The 19,734-nt window shown below is 39.0% G+C and overlaps 1 protein-coding gene across 2 annotated transcripts in view; it reads right to left on the bottom strand.

Annotated features, from left to right (window-relative positions):
- Positions 1–875: 875 nt before the first annotated feature.
- Positions 876–19,734, bottom strand: part of AFP (alpha fetoprotein) — a 48,646-nt gene continuing 29,787 nt past the window's right edge. For both annotated transcript variants that reach the window (XM_069091713.1, XM_069091711.1), the window contains exons 9-16: positions 17,054–17,268; positions 13,940–14,072; positions 12,564–12,661; positions 10,507–10,645; positions 7,722–7,945; positions 5,854–5,983; positions 1,601–1,655; positions 876–1,041 (exon numbers count right to left, since the gene is read on the bottom strand). In XM_069091713.1, the coding sequence (XP_068947814.1) occupies positions 1,611–1,655; positions 5,854–5,983; positions 7,722–7,945; positions 10,507–10,645; positions 12,564–12,661; positions 13,940–14,072; positions 17,054–17,268 (984 nt within the window). In that variant the 3' untranslated portion in view covers positions 876–1,041; positions 1,601–1,610. The remainder of the gene's footprint in view (positions 1,042–1,600; positions 1,656–5,853; positions 5,984–7,721; positions 7,946–10,506; positions 10,646–12,563; positions 12,662–13,939; positions 14,073–17,053; positions 17,269–19,734) is intronic.

Genomic DNA, 19,734 nt, shown 5'->3' with positions numbered 1-19,734 from the left:
GTATCTTACCCTACAGGAAAATAGAGGGGAAAGGGATGAGAGGGGGATGATGGAAGGAAGGGTAGATTGCAGGGAGGGTAGTTAGAAGTACACACTTTTGAAAAGGGAGAGGGTCGGGGTGGCTAGGTGGCACAGTGAATAGAGCACCGGCCCTGGAGTCAGGAGGACCTGGGTTCTGATCCAGCCTCAGACACTTAACACAAAAAAAAAAAAAAAACTAGCCATGTGACCTTGGGCAAGTCACAACCCCAATTGCCCTCCAAAAAAAAGCAAAAAAAAAAAATTTAAGAAAAGGGACAGGGTCAAAGTAGAAAATAGAATAAGTGAGGGGCGGGATAGGATGGAGGAATATATGATCATTCTTTCACAATATATCTACTATGGAAATGTTTTGCATAATTACACATGTATAACCTATATTGAATTGCTTTTCCTCCCAGTAGGGGTGATTGATGAGGGAAGAAGGGAAAAATCTGGAAATCAAAGTTTTAAAATCAAATGTTAAATATATATATATATATATATGTATGTATGTATGTATATATATATATATATATTTACATGCAACTGGGAAATAAGATATACAGGCATTGGGGTATAGAAATCCATCTTGCCCTACTAGAAAGTCAGAGGGGGGATGGGTAGGATTTAAGAGAGAGCATATTGGGGGAAGGGGTATTCAGTAGGATCTCTATTTTGGGGCATTGGGTAGGGGAAAGATAGGGAGAAAATTTGTAACTCAAAATATTGTGGAAATGAATGTTGAAAACTAATAATAAATTAAAATAAAATTTAAAAAAGAAAGAAAATTGTCTCTAGGCAAGTGTAAAGGGCCATTTTTTGTTTTTGTTTTTAAAATAGACTAGGAGAAGAGAGAATTTGAGGAATGCTTTATTTCCATACAGAAATTTCACAGAAAAAAATACTCTTTCTTTAACTGACAATATGAAAATATCACTAAAATAATCATGACTATCTAAGATATATGGAGAAAGAAATAATACATCATAGTGATTTCATCTCTTCTTCATCTCTTGCCCCCTGCAACAAAGGGACAAAATTAGAAAAATGATAAACACCAAACAGATAAACAACTGTAGAAACTTATTGTTTTCTCTCTAAGCATATTATAGAGACATTATAATTTTCTCTGAACTATCAGGAAAAACCCAACAGATTTTTTTAAAAAGCAAAAACACCAGAGCTACTCAAAGACTAAGTTCTGAGTGGATCTGATACATTCTAGGCTTGATTTTTTTTTTAATAATGAGATTCAATGGAGCTACTGGGTCCTTTGAGACATAAGGAGTTAGATAACTTATTACACTTAGCACCCAGGAAATAATTTGGTTTCTATTCTTATCTACAGAAAACAGATTTAGAAGCAGGAGGGATCTAGTCCACCTCCCCCATTTTACAGACGGGGAACTGAGGCTCAAAAGCAAAGTAATTTTCCTAGCATCCCACAACTGGTATTGAGAGGTAGGATTTGAATCTACTAAATGATAATGAGTCTCCTGATGGCAACTAATTAACATCTGGTAGGTATCAATGGGAATTTTCTCTTATCTGGTTCTCTTACTATCAAAGTTGAAATTACCTGAAGTAGCTTAAGCTCCCAAAGCCCCTTGGGTTTTTGCAATCAATTTTGGACCCTGGAAAGAAAGAACAGAAATATATATGAAAAGGAATCATGGAAGGGAATGAGTGATTTTGTCAACAACAGAAGCCTGGAAAGTGTTCCTTTTGAAGTACACAGAGACAAATTTGTGCATATTTTTAGTTCATATGTACAATATAATGAGGGTAAGGATTATCTCACTTTGTATTTGTATCCCTAGCAAGCCCCTAAAAAAACACAGGGTTCATAGTAGGCCCTTAATAAATGTTTATCAATTAATTGATGCAGAGTTTAGAGTAACAAAGGCTGTGTATAGCCTTGGACAACTCACTTAATCCCTTTGGGACTCTTTCCACATCTATAAAATGAGGGTATTAGACTATCCACTGCCTAGGTTTCCTCCCACGTCTAGAGCTATGATTTACATTTTTTAAAGCCTCCTAAACTACACCCATTAAAGTCTAATTGGTAAAAATAACAATAATTAAAAGCCACTTTTCCAGAAATACACTGAATTTTGAGCATCTTCAAAGAATCATCAAAGGTTTCAAGATCTGGAATGGAAAGAGTCCTGTAGTTTGCTTGAATGATCAGACCCTTTATTTTACAGATGAGGAAACTGAGGGAAAGTGATTTCTAATCAGAGCCTTGAGTGAGATCTGAACACAGGTCTTCTGACTCCAAGTCCAGTATTCAGATTAGAAATTTCAAGTTTTAACTATCTGTGGTCACTGGCAATTTGTATGCTTTTTGCGTACAAAAGTATTCTCCAGAAAAGCTAGAAAACTTTTGTTGCCTAAAGTGAGATGAACAACTACCATACCCCTCTCCATAATAATCCTGGTTTAGTTACAGGGTTCATTTGTTTAACAAATCCTTCTCCAAAGTCTTACAAAGGTTGACAACTCCGGTACATCAATGAAATTATTATAATTATTTGAATATTCAAACTTCGTGTCCAAAATTCAAATGAATAAGCATTTATTGTTTATCTTTAAGGTACTGCCTTTTCAAAAGAAGTTTCTCTTGAAAAAAACATTAAAAAGTACTTTTGTATAAAGAAAAAGTGTTATATCCCCTGCTAAAGGATGTCAACTCTTGCCTCTTTTATAGAAGACTGTTTGATGCCTAAAAAGAGTAGGAAAAGAACTTTGACCTCATTTTAAAAAGAAACTTAAAATATATTTATAAAAGCCACAGTTTCCAGATGAGATTTAGTAGTTTGGGATAAAAGATGAACTGGGGTATAAATATATAAGCTGACATCACCTTGTACAAGATACAGAGTATATGATTCCCCATTTCATGCTAGTAACTCAACAAGCATTCTTTAATGTAACTAGCACTGTGGTAACAACTGGGGACCCCAAGAAAGACAATAAGAACGTCTCTCTTCTCAAGGAGTTTACATCTGAAGCAGGGAGGTAACATGTAAATAAATATGAAGGTATAAGATACAGTAATCAAAAGGGAAGGGACTAGAAGCTGGGGAAACCAGGAAAGACCTTTTGGGGAAAATTAAATTAAAGCCAAGTTTGAGGGAAACAGGAAGTAGAGGTAAAAGGTGTGTGTGTAGGGGGCATAACTCCAAGTAAGAAAAAGACATGAAGTCAAGAGATAGATTGTGGTATGTAAAACAACTCCAGTAGGCCAGTGTAGGAAGAGTGCATAGAGGGGAGAAAAGCATAAGAAAATTAAAAAGTTAAGAAGGACACAGGTTGTGAAAAGCTTTTATATTTGATCCTGGAAGTCAAAGGGAACCACTAGAGTGTATTGAGTTGGGGGCCAAGGGGCAACATAGTTGAACCTGCAATCACTTGGCAGCTTAGTGGAAGATGGATTGAAGTGGGGAGAGACTTGAGGCAGGCAGAACCACCAGAAAGCTACTGAAAGAGTTCAAGGGAGTGCTAGAGTGGCAGCAGTGTTGGAGGAGAGAAGGGAACATTTAAGAAAATAAAAATAACAAGGCAACAACAGATTGAATGAGTGGGAGGAGTGAGAATGAGGAGTTAAAGGGGATACCCATCTCATAAGTTTGGTTGGATAAGAAGATGGTGGTTTCTTGACAGTGATAGGAAAGTTGAGGAAAGGGATGCATTAAAGAGAAAACAATGCATTCAATTTGAGACACTTTGAATTTGTGACATCTATGGAGCATCCTAATCAAAATGTCCTAATGACAGTGGGTGATACAGGATTAGGGCTCAGCAGTGAGAACAGAGATGATCTATAGATGTTGAGAAATGATCATTGAATCCATGGGAGCTAATAAGAGCACCAGGTGAGAGAAGAGGGCCCAGTACAGAGCTGTGTCTTTCCTCATAGTGCCATATCCCTCCCCAATTTCTAGAGTTCTTAGTCTAGGGTTCTCATGTCTTAGGGGCAGTACTATAAGCCATTGGTGTTTTCTTTCTTTCATCCCAATTTCTTTAAATCTATTGATTTAAATCAGTTGACTGGGTGGGAGAGCAGATCTGTGCTTTCAGAATGGTAATGAGCAGAGTGGTTTTGGTTGGTGGATTATCTCATTTTTATTAGCTAGGAAGAATTTATGACTAGCACACTAAATATCTGTACAATGGTGGGAATTGTTGAATGATGCTAGTCCTTGAACACTTCAGTCTGCATGGAACAACTCAGGACAGGAGATAAGAAGTGGTTAAACTAGGTGCCTCCACTTACAAGTGAAAGATGAGTTAATGAATCCCAGGCATTTTTAAGGCATTGAGAGTATAGACTCAGAGGCTCAGCTAAAAAGATGTAATTAATGGTGGAGAAATTGAAGAAATGCAAAAATCAGCTTTGCTGCCCCCTTCTGGAAGAAACCATTAGCAGGTGCTGTCAACTAACAAGCATATAGCTGCTAATTTCCTGTTGGCTGAATAAAGATGGAAGATAACTTCCATTCCAGCCATTGCCCTTTAGCACCACCTAGAGCTTAAGAGAGGGAAAGCTTCTGAGAAATTCCTGTTGCTTGTTGCTGCCCCCTTCTGGTGTGACAGGGAAAGCAGAAAGAGGAAAGGGGTTGGGCACCTATTTTCCATAATAAGAAGAGATGCTAAGGTCTAATTGGATCATGCAACATACTGGTGAGTGAAGTCTAGGTTTGTTTGCCTTGCCCAAAGAGTCAACCTGAGCTGTTATACTGAGAGCTCTGTTTGCTATAATCTGATTGGCCAACACAGGATCCTGGTGAGTGAATCGCTTGACTGGTCTGGTCTATACTACCCAGCCTAGTAGACTTTTTGGTTTTCTGACTTAAGGGCACTGCTTTCCAAATTAAAATGCAATATACTTTTAAGGGTGATTATAAGTTGAAAGCATTTGAAAATCCTAATTCAGTTTGAGAAGAGGAAAGGATTTTCCTAGATAGAAAATGATGATAAAAATCTAAGTAGTTAGCAGAAAAATAGTTTCATGTGGAGCAAATGTTCCTGAATGGACCATCAAAGCCTGTAGGTCAGAATTGTGAGTTGCCCTGAGTATATGAGTTTGTTTCCTCATGTGCATACCTACCAGCTTCCTGTAAATGTGAGCTAATTTTTCTCCTTCGAAACTGAGTGTATTGGTAAGGCAATGTGATCCACAAGTACCTGTGATGCTTTTTTTGCCTTATTGGTAAGTAAAAGGTCAAGTGTAAGATCAAAAAGAATCCTTGTAAAGGCTGATTGTGTTTAAGGGGCTAAAGAGCAAAAGGAACAGATGGGGGAAATACATTGTCTCTTAATAGGGTTAACCCTAGAATGCTAAGAGAGTTTGAATGTAACTGAGGGGTGGTGATCCTTCTCTGGGAACCTATCCCTGCCAATGTGAGGACAGTTTGGAGGAATGGAGCCAGCACAGAGGATGAAAAAGTGATGTGTATGAGAAACCACTGTGTGAGTATACATACATACATACACACATACATACATACGTGTTTATCTCATAATATTTTCCACCAAAATAATAATGATAATGCTGACTTCATTAATTGATCATTTTGAATTGTTCTTCCTATTATTCGATTTTTTTTCTTCCTACTCCCTATTTTCTACATTTTCCTGGGGGAAAATTTGTGGTTAGTAAGAAACAAAATGATCAGTCTTTGTTTTAATTGGAAATAAAATACAAGGGATTTTTTTAAAGCCACCTGATCTGCTTTCATGCTCCCCTGTACTGCCATGTTGCCTTTATTTTCATATCATAAAACACCCAACTAGTCAGGATAAGAGGGAGCCTCATAGACATACCTCTTCTGCAAAACAGATTTCTGGTTTTCCTTTACAGCACTTCTCCAATAGGCCCGTGAAGTCTGCAGTGACTGCTTTCAGTTGTTCCTCAGTTATGTGTGGTTTTTGCTTGACAAGATTAATCAGAAACCTATAACCAAAATAAATCCACTAAGTGTTAGGAATTATTTCATCTTCTGAAATCTCCCTAGATAATAGTAAGCTATATTCATGCAACTTTCTTCTGTCCTTGTCTGACATTGGATCTTGGATCTAAATCAGTAACTGTGAGCCTATTGGATCAAGATTGCTCTAGGTATAAATAACACCCAGTAAACCACTGACTTGGCCAAGTGCTCACTATAATTAGTTGATTACCTAAAAGATCTTACATTCTATGGTCTGACTATGGGTGATGGGCACTTTGAAGGACAGATGCCCTTTCCCCTTCCCCAGCTGAAATATCCTCCCCCTTCTTTCCTTCTACACTTCAAGTCCAATTTCCTTTGTGAAGCCTCTCCAAATCATTCCAGTTCCCTTCCTCTGAAATGCTTATAGCATGCAGAATCAGAGAATTCTAGAATATCAAAGTTGGAAGGAATTCACAAGTCATCTGGTTCTAGTCCATTCCCTAAGAATTCATTCCCTACACAACTTTCTCAACCAGTGGTCCATAGCCTCTTCATTAAGACTTCCAAGGAGAAGGGTTTTGTCTACATCAGTCATGAGTGTGTAGGAGAAAGCAAACTGGACTTTGAATCAACAAATCAGGCTTCAGATTCCAATTTTTGTTGTAGTTGTTGTTGGTTCTGTTCGGTCATTTATGACTCTCCATGACCCCATTTGGGGTTTTCTTGGCCAAGATACTGGAATGGTTTGACATTTCCTTTTACAGCTCATTTTACAGACAAGGAAACTGAGGTAGACAGAGTTAAGTGACTTGCCCAGGGTCACATAACTAGTAAGAATCTAAGGTCAGATTTGAACTCAAAAAGAGGAGTCTCCCTGACTCCAGGGCTGGTACTCTATCCACCATGCCACCTAGGTGGCCAAGCCTACATTCCAATCTTGGCCCTTACTAGCTATGTGACCTTGAGCAAGTCACTTTACCAGATGGAACCACTGTTCCTTCATCTGTAAACTGAGGACAATAATACCTATACTGCAGCAGTCAGCTAGTCAAGAGTCAAATCTGTACCATCTACCTCACAAGGAAGGAATGAGGGATACATTTTGTAAACCTTACAGTGCAATCCAAATGTGAGCTATCACTATCATGAGCTAACTTGTATTCTTAATGATTTTATGCACAGAGGTTCTGTCTTCCCACCTGAATCTCTGAGGACAAAAAACCATGTCTTAAGCATCTTACTATCCTCAGCACTTTGTATCGGGTCTTCATGGACTCAATAAGTCATGTTGATGGTGATGGTGTGGCCATACCAGAATTAGGCTTTTTTTTTTAACCTACATCACTACCTTATTGATGAGTCAGGGCATTCCTTTATCCTTGTAGAAGAAGATAGCATATGGCCCTCTCCACCCTGGCACTGACTGTGAACCCAGAGTAAGAAACCCTGTCCCTTTCTCTATACTTTATACCAGAATAGATGGATATGTTTAGACCTGGTATAAAGTAGGCAGCAACGTAATACCAGGAATCATTATTCACTGACTTTCCCACCCCCCAAAAATGGTCTCTTCACAAGGATGCTGTGAAGACAACTAGACAAATATAAACAAGGGATCTGAGGGCATTTTGGAAGACAAATGCTCTATTCACAAGCACAACAGTTCCATGGGGGAATAAGAGAAGTCCATGAAGGATGACCTGTACTTCATCATTTGGGTTGTGGCTTTTCCCTACATAAGCCTTAGTAATTGCTTACTCTTGCTTCTTCTTCTGAAGCTCTTCCCCTTTAGCCTGGCAGAGATCTTGACAGAACTCGAATTGTTCATGAGAGAATGGGGGAGGAACATATTTTTCATCCTTCACCAAGTTGCTGAAACAGGGTCTCCTGTGGGCATAGGAAGAATCACAACAATGGCCCACACCATCGTTTATGGGCTGTACCTCATGCCTTGCACATAACTGGCCAATAATCAGGTCAGCCTGGAAGAGAGAATGAGACCAGAAGGAAAGATAAGAAAAACAAGGAGATATTGTACATTCGGTCTCAAAAGTGATACCATTTGCCAGAAAAATAGCAACCAGAATTCAAATTTTCTAATTAATTTCTAAGAATTTCACCTATACACATAATGTATTTGTATATGTATGTGTGATTTAGCAATTTGTGCTTGTATCTTATTTCTTCTAGTAGACTAGGAGCCCCTTGTGGGCAGGGACTGGGTTTTATTTAATTCTAATCATTTCCAGTCCCTAGAGTTGTTTAATAACTGTCTATTGAAATGAAATAAAATTCAGGTGTGGCTAGGTGGCGCAGTGAATAGACAACTGGCCCTCGAGTAAGGAGGCCCTGAGTTCAAATCCATCCTCAGACACTTAACACAAAAAACTAGCCATGTGACCTTGGGCAAGTCACTTAACCCCAATTGCCCCTCCAAAAAAGCAAAAGAAAAGGAATTAAGTAAAATTTGTTTGGATTTCTTGATGTGTCTTCATGTCTTTCCATTCCAAGAAATTCACTGCTAATCCACATGTTTCAGAATTACCTCAATTTTCCTTCATTTTAGAGACATCATATGTGATTATGGATTATTTCTTTCAGATAATCCTCCTTTGTAAAATGACCTTGCAAAGAATGGAGATGTGGAATGGGATAGTGAAAACACCCCTGGCCTTGTAGTCAGCAGAGAGCTGGGTTCAAATTCTGTCTCCAATCGTCCCAAAATTTGGTCCATAAAACAAGTCATTCCACCTCCTGACAAAAGCCTTCATCTGTACTTTGTATCATGGACATCCTTTGGCACTCCAGTGAAGCCTGGGGACTTCACTTAGGGGATTTCATGGTTTACAGAAAAGGTAAAACCAGAAAAACTTTGCCCAGGTTGGTCCCCACAAGAGGCACAAGGTCAGAACTAGAGACCAGGCTTCTCAGTCCCTGCTCTGAGTCTTCTGCATGAGACCCTGCTTTCAGAGTCATGTTTTTGAAATTGAAAGAAAAACTAATTTTCACCTAGAGGTTTCTGAAAATAAGAGTATAATTTTTTTCTCAGTCGTTCTCATTTTCCACCTGAAATCTCTCCATGAATTCCTTAAGGGTCTATGAACCCAAGTTTAAGAACCCTTACCCTAGATCTCCTTTTTCTGAGCTAAAAATAATAGCTAGAGTACTTAACTCATAGTATTGTTGTGTTGCCCAAATAATATCATGTCTTCAAGCATTATGTATTTTCCCCATCACAATTAGAGATTTTTATATGTAAAATGGGTCTTTTTCTACAGAAAGCAATTAATGAAGGTCATGTCTTCCTTTCCATGGGGATCATGGGAATGAACTTCCCCTATCACTTTGGGAAGTCGGGGAGCCATGAATGTTTCAGAATCAAAAAGAATTGCATGCATGCACCTGCCCATCTGCACAGAATATTAAAGAGCTTTGCTCCAAATACAGACTGGACCAGACAAGGAGTGCCTTCAGTCATGGAGGTCTGCAAGACTACATGAAGACTACTCAATAACTCATTTTCATGTGTCAGAGGAAAGAAGGAAAAGATGTATAGGAAAAAGAAACCCACTTTGCCTTGGGGGAGGAGGAGGTCAGAATTGGAACTTTCAGCTGTGCCTTTCCATGTAAATGCATATTCACAAAATTAGTGCTAATATATAGGAAGGAGGTTATACACTTCTAAATTGAGACAGCTAAATGGTACAATGGATAGAGTTGGACCTGGAGTAAGGAAAACCTGAGTTCAAATCCTACTTGAGACACTTATCAAATGTGTGACCCTGGGCAAGTCACTTGAGCTCCCTTAGGTTCAGTGTCCTCATCAGTAAAATGAGGATTTTTTTATTAAGGCACCTTCCTCACAGGATTTTTACGAGGATAAAATGAGATAAAGAGTTCTACAAATCTTAAGTGGCCATAGAAATGTTCGCTTTTATTAATTATTATTGTAAAAGAGCACAGGACTCTTAAGAATGAGTGCCTTGCTGAATCTCAGAACTAATGGTAAGGGAGTCAATGCAATTGTAATAGCATGAGTGGGAAAATGTGTTATTAGAACTGAAGCCCAGAAGGAAGAAAAAAGAAAGTAAGTATGACTGAAAACACAAGGACTGTTTTACTTCTGTTAAGATAAAACAGGATTTCTTTCAAATATTAAAATAAATATTTGGAGAACATAAAAAAATAGGTCATGAAATGAATATTTTGTTGGCCAGTCTGTTAGACTACATTGTTGTTGATGAATGGAGAACTGGTATACACATATTGGGGTGTTTATAAGTAACCTAATGCTCTCATCAGGCATTCTGAAAGGACTGAAATTAGGGCCTCATGCAGAAGACTCCAGACAGGGATGGAGAAAGCTGGCCTCTAGTTCTGACCTTGTGCCTCCTGTGGGGGCCAATTTCAACAAAGTTTTTCTGCTTTTAGCAGTTGGGTAAACCCTGAAATCCCCTAAGTGAAAATTGCATGGCTGTCTGCCTGTTGCAGGAATAAGAAATCTGAGCAGAAATGATAGGAAAAAATTAAATTGGCCACTCACCGCCCCCTCCCCACAGGCTAGTTGTTTTTCCTCACTGAGCTGGCAACATAAAGACGCAGTAGCTGCCATTTTCTTGGTGTAGCCAATCAGCTCTTGAGAGGTCAGCTGTGGGGCTTTCTTGGTGTAAGCCACGAGAAACCTGGAGGGGGAAAAGCATTCTCAATGATTGTCCTGATTACTCGTGGATGTTTCTATGACTTGCTCTTCCTCAAAGACCCTCCTTGCCAGCTACAACAATGATAACATTTGAATTATGGGTACCATTATAAATAATCAATCAACAAACATTTATTAAGCATCTACTATATGACACACTGAGCTAAGTGCTGGGGATACAAAAGAGTCAGAAGACAGTCCCTGTCCTAAAAGAGCTCAAAATCTAATGGGGGAGACAACATGCAAACAAATATATACTAACTCTATACAGGATAGATAGGAAATAATTAACAAGGAAGGCACTATAATTATGAGGGTTTGGGAGGGGGTAGTTAGGTGGTTCAGTAGATAGAGCACCAACCCTGGAATCATAAGGACCTGAGTTCAAATCCAACCTTGGACACTTACTAGTTGTGTTTCCCTGGGCAAGTCACTTAACCCCCAATTGCCTAAGAAGGGGTTTGGGGAAAGCTTCCTGTGGAAAGTGAGATTGTAGTTGGGACTTAAAGGAAGCCAGGGAAGTCCAGAGGTGAATTTGAAGAGGTAAAACATTTCAGGCATGAGGTACAGATAGATAAAATGCCCCAAGCTGAGAGATGGAGTGTCTTGTTGGTAGAACAGCCAAAAGGCTGGTGTCACTTGGATCAAAGAAAATGTGTCAGGGAGTAAGATGTATAAAGACTGGAAAGATAGGAAGAGGCCAAATTATAAAAGTCTTTGAATGTCAAACAGAGCATTTTGTATTTTGTCTCTAGAGATGACAGGTAAACAAAGAAGTTATTCAGTAAGTTGAGTGATGGAGTGATGGTTAGATGTGTCTTTAGGAAAATGACTGAATGGAGGATGGATTGGAGTGGGGAGAGACTTGAGGCAAGCAGATCCACCAACGGGCTAATACAATAATCCAGGTGTGTGGTAATGAGAGTCTGCACTAGAGTGGTGGCAATGTCAGAGGATGGAATGGAAAATAGACGAGCGATGTTGCAGAGGACCAATGGAACTTGGGAACAGATTGGGTATGTAAGGTGAGAGATAGTGCGGAGTCCAGAAAGCGTCCTGAGCTGTGAGCCTTCGGAATGGGGACGATGCTGTCGTCCTCTACAGTAACAGGAGGGCAGGAGGGGACAGGATTAGGAAGGAAAATAATGTCTATGGGCCATCCACATCAAGCTGTCTGGAAGGCAGTAGGAGATTTGAGATTAGAGGTCAGCAGATGTATGGGGGCAGGAAAGGTAGATTTGAGAATCTCAGCATAGAAATGATCATTAAATCCATGGGAGCTGATGAGATAACCAAGTGAAGGAGTATAGAGGGAGCAGAGAAGAGGACCCAGGACAGAACCCTGAGGGACACCTATGGTTAGAAGCCATGATTTGGATGAGGATCCAGCAAAGACTGAGAAGGAGCAGTCATAGAGGAAGGAGGAAAACCAGGAGAGAAGGGTGTCCCAAGAACCTGGAAAGAAGACAGCATCAAGGAGGAGAAAGCAATCAACAGTGACAGAAGCTGCAGAGAGGTCAAGGAAAATGGGGATAATAATAACAATAAGATAACAATAAGAATAAGAAAAGCTAGCATTTATATAGTGTTTTAGAAATATCGTATCCTTTTCTCCTCACAACATCCCTGGGAGGAGGGGATCAGAAAGGAATTGGAAGAAAAATATACAGATGATATATGTAAAGTGCTTAGCATGGAGCTGGAACATAGTAGGCTCTTAATCAGTGTTCATTCCCTCCCCCTAGAGGGTAGATATGTAAAGGGAATGGGGAACATTTCCATTCTAAACTATGGTTCCCAATTTTGCCAATATTAGACTTGGATTCTGATTAATAAGATAAGCTTTACTTTCATCCCTCATGTTATTGTCAGACCCTGAAAAATAGCTCTCAGAAACATACACATTTTGCAAGTGATATTCTCCCAATTTCTGGAAGAGCCCACAGCTCCGCTTGGCCAGTGCTTGGCTGTCCTGAACATGTTTGTTTAGTTCTTCTTCCTGAAAAGGTAGAAAGTATCATATAGATTATTTTTTCTCCTTGAATAGTTCATCTTTTGTACAACATCAAACAATTCTATTCCATACTACTATGAAAATCATCTTAGGAATAGGGGATCGAGATTGGGTCTGAATCTATGATCTCATTGGCATAGGGATGAGGAAATCCCCTCTACCAATGTATAGTTAAAAATGGCTAGCATTTATTAAGTGCCTAGTACATATTGGGCACTATATAACTTAACAAATATTATCTCATTAAACCTCACAACCCTGGAAGCCTGTGCTATCATTATCTCCATTTTATAGCTGAGGAAACTGAGGCAAATAGAGGTTAAGCAATTTGCCCAACTTCACACAGGTACTAAGCATCTGAGAATAGATTTGAATTCAGATTTTGCTGTCTCCAGACCCAACCTTCTAACCACTGTACTACCTAACTCCCTCCTATGGCGGTTTAGAGTCATGGTGACCAAAGTTCTGAGAGGTTGTGACTTGGCCAGGGAACCCAAGGCTTCTTTTACTGACATTTATAGACTGTCTTAAAGCTTGCAAAGAACATACAAATTGATCTTCACAATCCTCACAACTATGAGGTTTATTTTGCAGGCATTTTTTAATCCTCCTTTTACAGATGAGAAAACCAAGGGGAAGTGACTTGTCCAAAGTCACACAATAAGGAGTCAAAAGAGAGGTGCAAACCTAGGTCTCTTTAAACCCCAGATCCAGGCCTTTTTCCATTATTACACTACACTACCTGTTTACATTTTATGTTAGACTGAAAATCAAATCAAAATATAGTGGGATTATGTTTAAACTTTAGGAGTCAAAAACTGTTTCCATATAAAACCCAACATTTAGTTTACAACAAGTCAGTCAGTCAACAAGAATTTATTAAATTCCTAGTATATGCCAAATATTGTGCTAATTGTTGCTTTCATTCTGCACATCAATGCTGCTTCCCTAAGGTTGTTTAATGTCTCCGTATACATAGACACAATATACCTTGGCCAGTATGTTTCAGTATGCTTTTCAACCAGAAATTCAAAAATTAGAAAATGAACATGAGAAAAATTGCATACATATGTAAACAGCCTCCGTCACTGAAATCAATCAAGAAATAAACATTTATTAAGTGCCTACTATTTTCCAGTCATTTTGCTAAGTGCTGGGAATATGAAAAGATGCGAAAGATAGTCCCAGTCCTTAAGGAGCTTGTAATCTAACGGAGACATTGGGAATATTTTTGTTACTGCATCCAGATGTAAGACGCCATACCTCTTTGTCCTGACACTCCAAAGGACTCTCAGTTTTGGAGCACTGTTCCAGAGCTTCCTGGTATCCTTTTGCAACCCTCAAAATCACTGGGACGGCGAGCTCCTGGTGTCTTCTTGCATATTCATACACAAACCTAAATGCCCAGAAAGTGACATTGACTTAGAGCTGAATTACGATTGTTTATCTGGCCGCCATGTTTCTTCTGTGCATTTTAATGAGCAGCATGCGAGAGGATCTCATAGGAAATGTAAGAACCCACCAGCATACAAATGAAGTACAATGACGTCCCCTGGAAACAGTTTATTGGGTGGTGTGTTGAGATCATCCCAGATAGACTTCTAACAAGTGGTGCGTCAATTTGAGATAGCCATTTAGACATGACTTAACACTGTCTACATCTTCAGAAATGAGAGGCATTCGTACCACTCATTCCAGAGAAGGACAATCAGCTTAGACAAATGTGATCCTTTCTAAGTAATGAAAATAAAATGTGTAGATATCTCTTCATATAGAATTCTGCACACCTTGTTTCTCACCCTTGAGGTAAGAGTAAAGGGGTGCAGATGGACAGGCAGTGTGCTACATTGGTTCTCCCAAACGCATATGAACTTGACTCTTCCTTCAAGACTCAACTCAAACTCTATCACTTCTAGGAAGCCTTCTCTTCCTATCATCATCATCATCATTGTTAAGTTACACAGTGCTTCTAGGCTTGCAAAACACTTAAATTTGATACAACAACCCTGTGAGGTAGGTGCTATTATTATACCCATTTTACAAATGAGGAGACTGAAACTAAAAAGGGAAAGTGACTTGCCCAGAGTCACACGATGAATAGGCAGGATTTGTATGTTGGCCTCCCTGACTCCAAGTCCAGTACCCTATCCACCACATCATCTAACCATCTCCCAAGTACTATTCTAAAGTGATTTCTCCCTCTAATACTTACTGGATAGCCACTATCTTAGAATTTATGATTTATTGTTTTGCCAGTTATCTTTTGAAGCACGTGTCTTCTCTTCCCATCTAGATTATGGGCATATTAAAGGCAAGGACCCTGAATGCTTAGGATGGAACCATCATACAATTGTTTCTGGATTGATTACTTCATGCATTTATTATATAAATACTAAATTTATTAAACTAAATAAATTTCACTTTTCTATTCAAAGGGATTTGTCCACCATGCTTTATGCCTTGATCACAAGCCTTAAGATGTGGAAGTGCTGATTAAACTTGACTTCCTCACATAAAATTTGTTAACTTGTGAGTGAAAATATATATGGGAAACCCAAATGGTCTTCCACATATTCATTGCCACTAAATGCCTATGACCTAGGCAGATGCTTCAAATTAAACAATCAGCTTTGAAAATTAAAGTGTAAACAGAACAAAAATTATTACCGTGCATTTGTTTTTCATCTTTCTTGTTATTACTGAGTAGGTTCTGTCCTGTATGACTTTTTATGACTTCATTCGGGGTTCCTTGGTAAAGATACTAGAGGGGTTTGCCATGTCCTTCTCCAGATCATTTTTACACATGCAGAACTGAGGCAAACATGGTTAAGTGACTTGTCCAGAGTTACACAGCCAGTAAGTGCTTGAGGTCACATTTGAACTCAGGAAGATGAGTCTTCCTGCCTGAAGCCCTAGCACTGTATCTACTGTTCCATCCAGCTACTCCCTTTAATTACATCTAGTGTATTTCTCTGTGTAAATTTTGTCTCACTCCACAGAATACAAACTCCTCGAAGGTAAAGACCATTTCATTTTTGTCTGTGTATTCCTCAATGGCTAATAGAGTGCCTGGCATTGGCTAGGTGCTTAATTAATACTTGTTGGGTGATTGAAGATTTGCTAATTGTTCTTCCCCATTTAAGGAACTAATTATTCATCTTTAGCTACGGCTCTGATACTGTCACATGTCGTACTGGCACATTGACTGTGAATGTTTGTCATATCTAACTGGTCAGAAACTTGGTGTCATAGAAACATTGCTGGACCTGAAATCAGAAACCAGGGTTCTCAACTTGACCACTTACTCTGATCCCAGATAAATATCTGATGCCTCTGAACTCTATCCCGTCTATGAAAATAGGATGGCAGCATTTCAATTACCTATAACATTGAGATATTTTGACAAAAGTGCTTTGTAAAGCAAGAGAGAAATGTAACCTATTACTTTTATTAATATTAACTCTAGCCTTTGTTCCTATTAAACTCCATATATGCTATTTAATTATATTCAAGAGTGTATAAAATATGTGAATGCCTATTTGTATTATAATAATGGGGAGGGGTTGCTAGATATTGTCCCAATGTTCTTATTAATTTGTGCAACATGAGAAATCAAATTAAAATTACACAGCAAGAATCTGGTCCAGCAACTAGATTTATAACGGAGTTCTGTCTGTCAAATGTCTGTAAATATATGTGCTCTGCCTTTTGGATTTGCATTCCTCAGAGGGAGCAGAGTACCCAGGAGGCACTTAGTAAATATTTACTGGTTGCTTGATATGCAAATTTGCAAACTACCTGCTTCTATCAATTGATAAACATTTATTAAGCACCTAGTATGTGCCAGGCAATCTGCTATTGATCTATAAACCTTTATCAATCACCTACTATGTGTTAGGACCTGTGCTAAGTGCTAGGGATATAAAAAGAGACCAAAAAAAGTCCCTGCCTTCAGGGAATTTATAGTCTAATAAAGGAGCTTATAATCTATGTACCAAGTATGGAACTGTTCCTAATGTCCCCCAATTCCAGTATAAAAGAAACCAAAGTAGTGCTCCTTCATAAGCTCCATAGTTCCCTAAACACAACAGAGAGCAACAAAAAGCTTATTCTTCCTTTTGTCTCAGAGCTCCTGCCCAAATCAACTTGGGCAAATTATATTCTAACAGCACCCCTTGGTGATTCACCCTAAAATTACAGCCACCACTCTTCTATTTTGTAGAACACCTGAATGTCAAAGCTCTTACAAAGAACAGCAATGTTGGCTGAACCTATAAATATATGAAGTCCAGTGCTTGCTCCCCAATACCAAGGCTTCAAGGTCATCAAATCAAACTTGCCTCATTAAAATGAAAATATATTCATAAAGCATGCTACCTTGCCAGGAAGAGATCTTTTTCATCTGAAGAATACAGGTGGAACTTTCTTTCTCCTAAAAATCTTCTCAAGTCAGGAGATAAGCCTTCTGGTGGGTCATCATTTTCTGCTCTAACTATGCATTCACCCTGTTCTTGTAAAGGCAATGTACAGCATTCTTGGATTTTACTTGACAAGCTATCTTTTTGAGAACAGATGTAGGACATAATTTCATTCTGTAAAAGATAAAATGACATCAGTTTTCACATTTTCCATGGCAATATCTATTCTCTAGGTCAGCCTGAGGAGGGAAACAGTGTGGTTAGAAGGCACTGCATCAGAAATCAGGAGACCTGGATTATACTATTCAAGTAAATAGGTGATGAAAAACCCCTTCAAATTCCATGTCAGACATTCCATAAGTATGTGACCCTGGACCAATCAATTTACTTTTCTCAACCTCAGTTTCCTCATCTGCAAAATGGGGTAATAATAGTACCTATTTCCCAGGGTGGTTGTGAGGATAAAATGAAATAATACACATAAAGCACTTTCACAAACCTTTTCAGTAAGTTCTCTATAGATGCTACCTATAGAATACTCTTTGAATTCCAATTTACACATCAGTAAAATGGGGGAGTTGGTCTAGCTGGTCTCCATGATGCCTTGTGGTATTAATATTCTGTGATTTTGAATCAGTTTTGGTATACCCTCTATTCCTCTTTCCTCCTTTTTTGGTCCCACTCTACCAGGAATTTACATTTTGCCCTCTGCTTTCTTTTATCTGGTAATCAACTAAACCTTGTAAAAGTATTGATTGCTAACCCAAGGGGTGACCCCCTCATATGGTTATTTGCAATTCCATAAGATCATTATTAAGGGTTAGTATTAACAAAGTCATTCATTCCCAACAAATGAATCTCTAATTGTAGAATTTCAAGCACCATAAAGGGAAAAGATGAATTGGATTCCCTATCCATTAATTCCTCTGATTATGGAGATATATAGATAGATATCTATATCTATATGTCCACATCTATATAGTAGCTTAGTTAACCTCAAATCACAGTTCCAACAAACATTCTTTTTCCCTAACATCAGAAAACTGTCATAGTCAATTTTTGGCTTTGATATAGAAAAAGTTTCAATAAACCTCTTTGGTCATAAGAGTGCCCAGAGCTGAGTACCTGAGGCATGCTCAATAAATAAACATTTGTTGGTTCATGTGGTGAACTAAATAAACAGAGCAAGAAAATGGAACCTTGAAATGGGTATCCCTGGAAAAGAAATTTACAACCTGGAAGATATGAAAATAACAACTTCACTACATTCACCAAAAACTGGAAAAAGTACAAAAATATCCAAGACATCAAATCAGAATATGAGGAACATATCTGACTAGAAAATAGAATAAAATGATGGCCTCTGCTCTACCCTGGACTTCATACTCTGGAAGTGTCCCCTTCCCTGGGGGCCTGCCCTGTGATTGGTTGGCTCCTCCTAAAAACTCCATTTTGAAGAGAACCATTTGTCTCCAGGCACCACTCCTGACTCTCCCTGGACTATCTCTACATTGCCCTTCACATCAGGTACCTTCATCTCTTTCTTACCTCCTACCCATCCCACTCTACATTTCAGCTTCCACAATGCAGGGTTCTCCCTACATTAGAGTGTAAGTTCTTTGAGGGTGGGGAATGTCTTTCTTTCTGTTGGTATTTATACCCCCAGTGCTTAGCACATTCTCTGGCACATAGTAAGCCCTTAATAAATGCCTGTTGACTTGACTTGATTGGCTCTTCCTAATCCCCAGGAAATAATGAAGCAATGTTCATATGGGCAGTTCACTTTTTAAATTCCTAGTTTGCAAAAATGGGACAAGATTAGTCTTGGGCAAAGCTAAGAAGTAACAGAGCTTGCCTTGTGTGTTCTCACCTCATTTTCCAGTTGTCTGGTTCATCCCTAATTCATCCAGCTGCAGCTGCCTAGGCTTGCCTGCTCTGGTTGGTTCCCTCAGGTAAACATGTTATGTATGAGCCACCCCCATGCCCAGTTCCCATGGGATATGACCTGTCTTCCACCTCGACCCAAGGTATCCGCTAGCTAGCCTGACACACCAAGACATCCTAACATGCTGCTGAAGGAGCCACTTCCAGATGACATTGCCCCATTCAAGCTAAGACCCAGAGAAGATCTTGGGATTTGAAGCTCCGGTAGATTCATCCTTTCACTTTACAGGTGAGAATCTCCAAAGAGGCAAAGTCAACTTTCCAATGGGCATGGCACTGGTGACTAGGAGGCAGAATATAAACCTCGCTCTATGCCTGGAACCACGGGCCCAGTGGTTCTCTCCAATAGATGGTATGATGGCATATGACTGAAAAATCTGAAAGAAACAATCTATTTATTACATCCCCAAATGGAAGCTAGCTACAAGCAGGTAAAAGCTACATAGCCTAAATTATTACTGAAAAGAATGTGGTCAAGAATTAGATGGATGAATGTAGTCTAAGTATGTAAAAGCCCCATAGGTCCCATTAAAGCTAGTGCCTTCCCTCTATTGATTATGTCCAATTTGTCCTGTCTCTATCTTGTTTGTACATAATTGTCTTCCCCATTCAAATTGTAAGCTCCTTGAGGGCAAGTACTGGTGGGGGTTTTTTCCTTCCTTTGTACCCCCAGCTCCTAACACAGTGCCTGGCATG

Source organism: Petaurus breviceps, unplaced genomic scaffold (assembly GCF_028583685.1).
Source record: "Petaurus breviceps papuanus isolate PSGF00001 unplaced genomic scaffold, PetGlider_PUasm1.0 126, whole genome shotgun sequence".
NCBI lineage: Eukaryota > Metazoa > Chordata > Mammalia > Diprotodontia > Petauridae > Petaurus > Petaurus breviceps.
The sequence above is the reverse complement of the archived record's forward strand: the minus strand, read 5'-3'. Positions and strand labels throughout refer to the sequence as shown.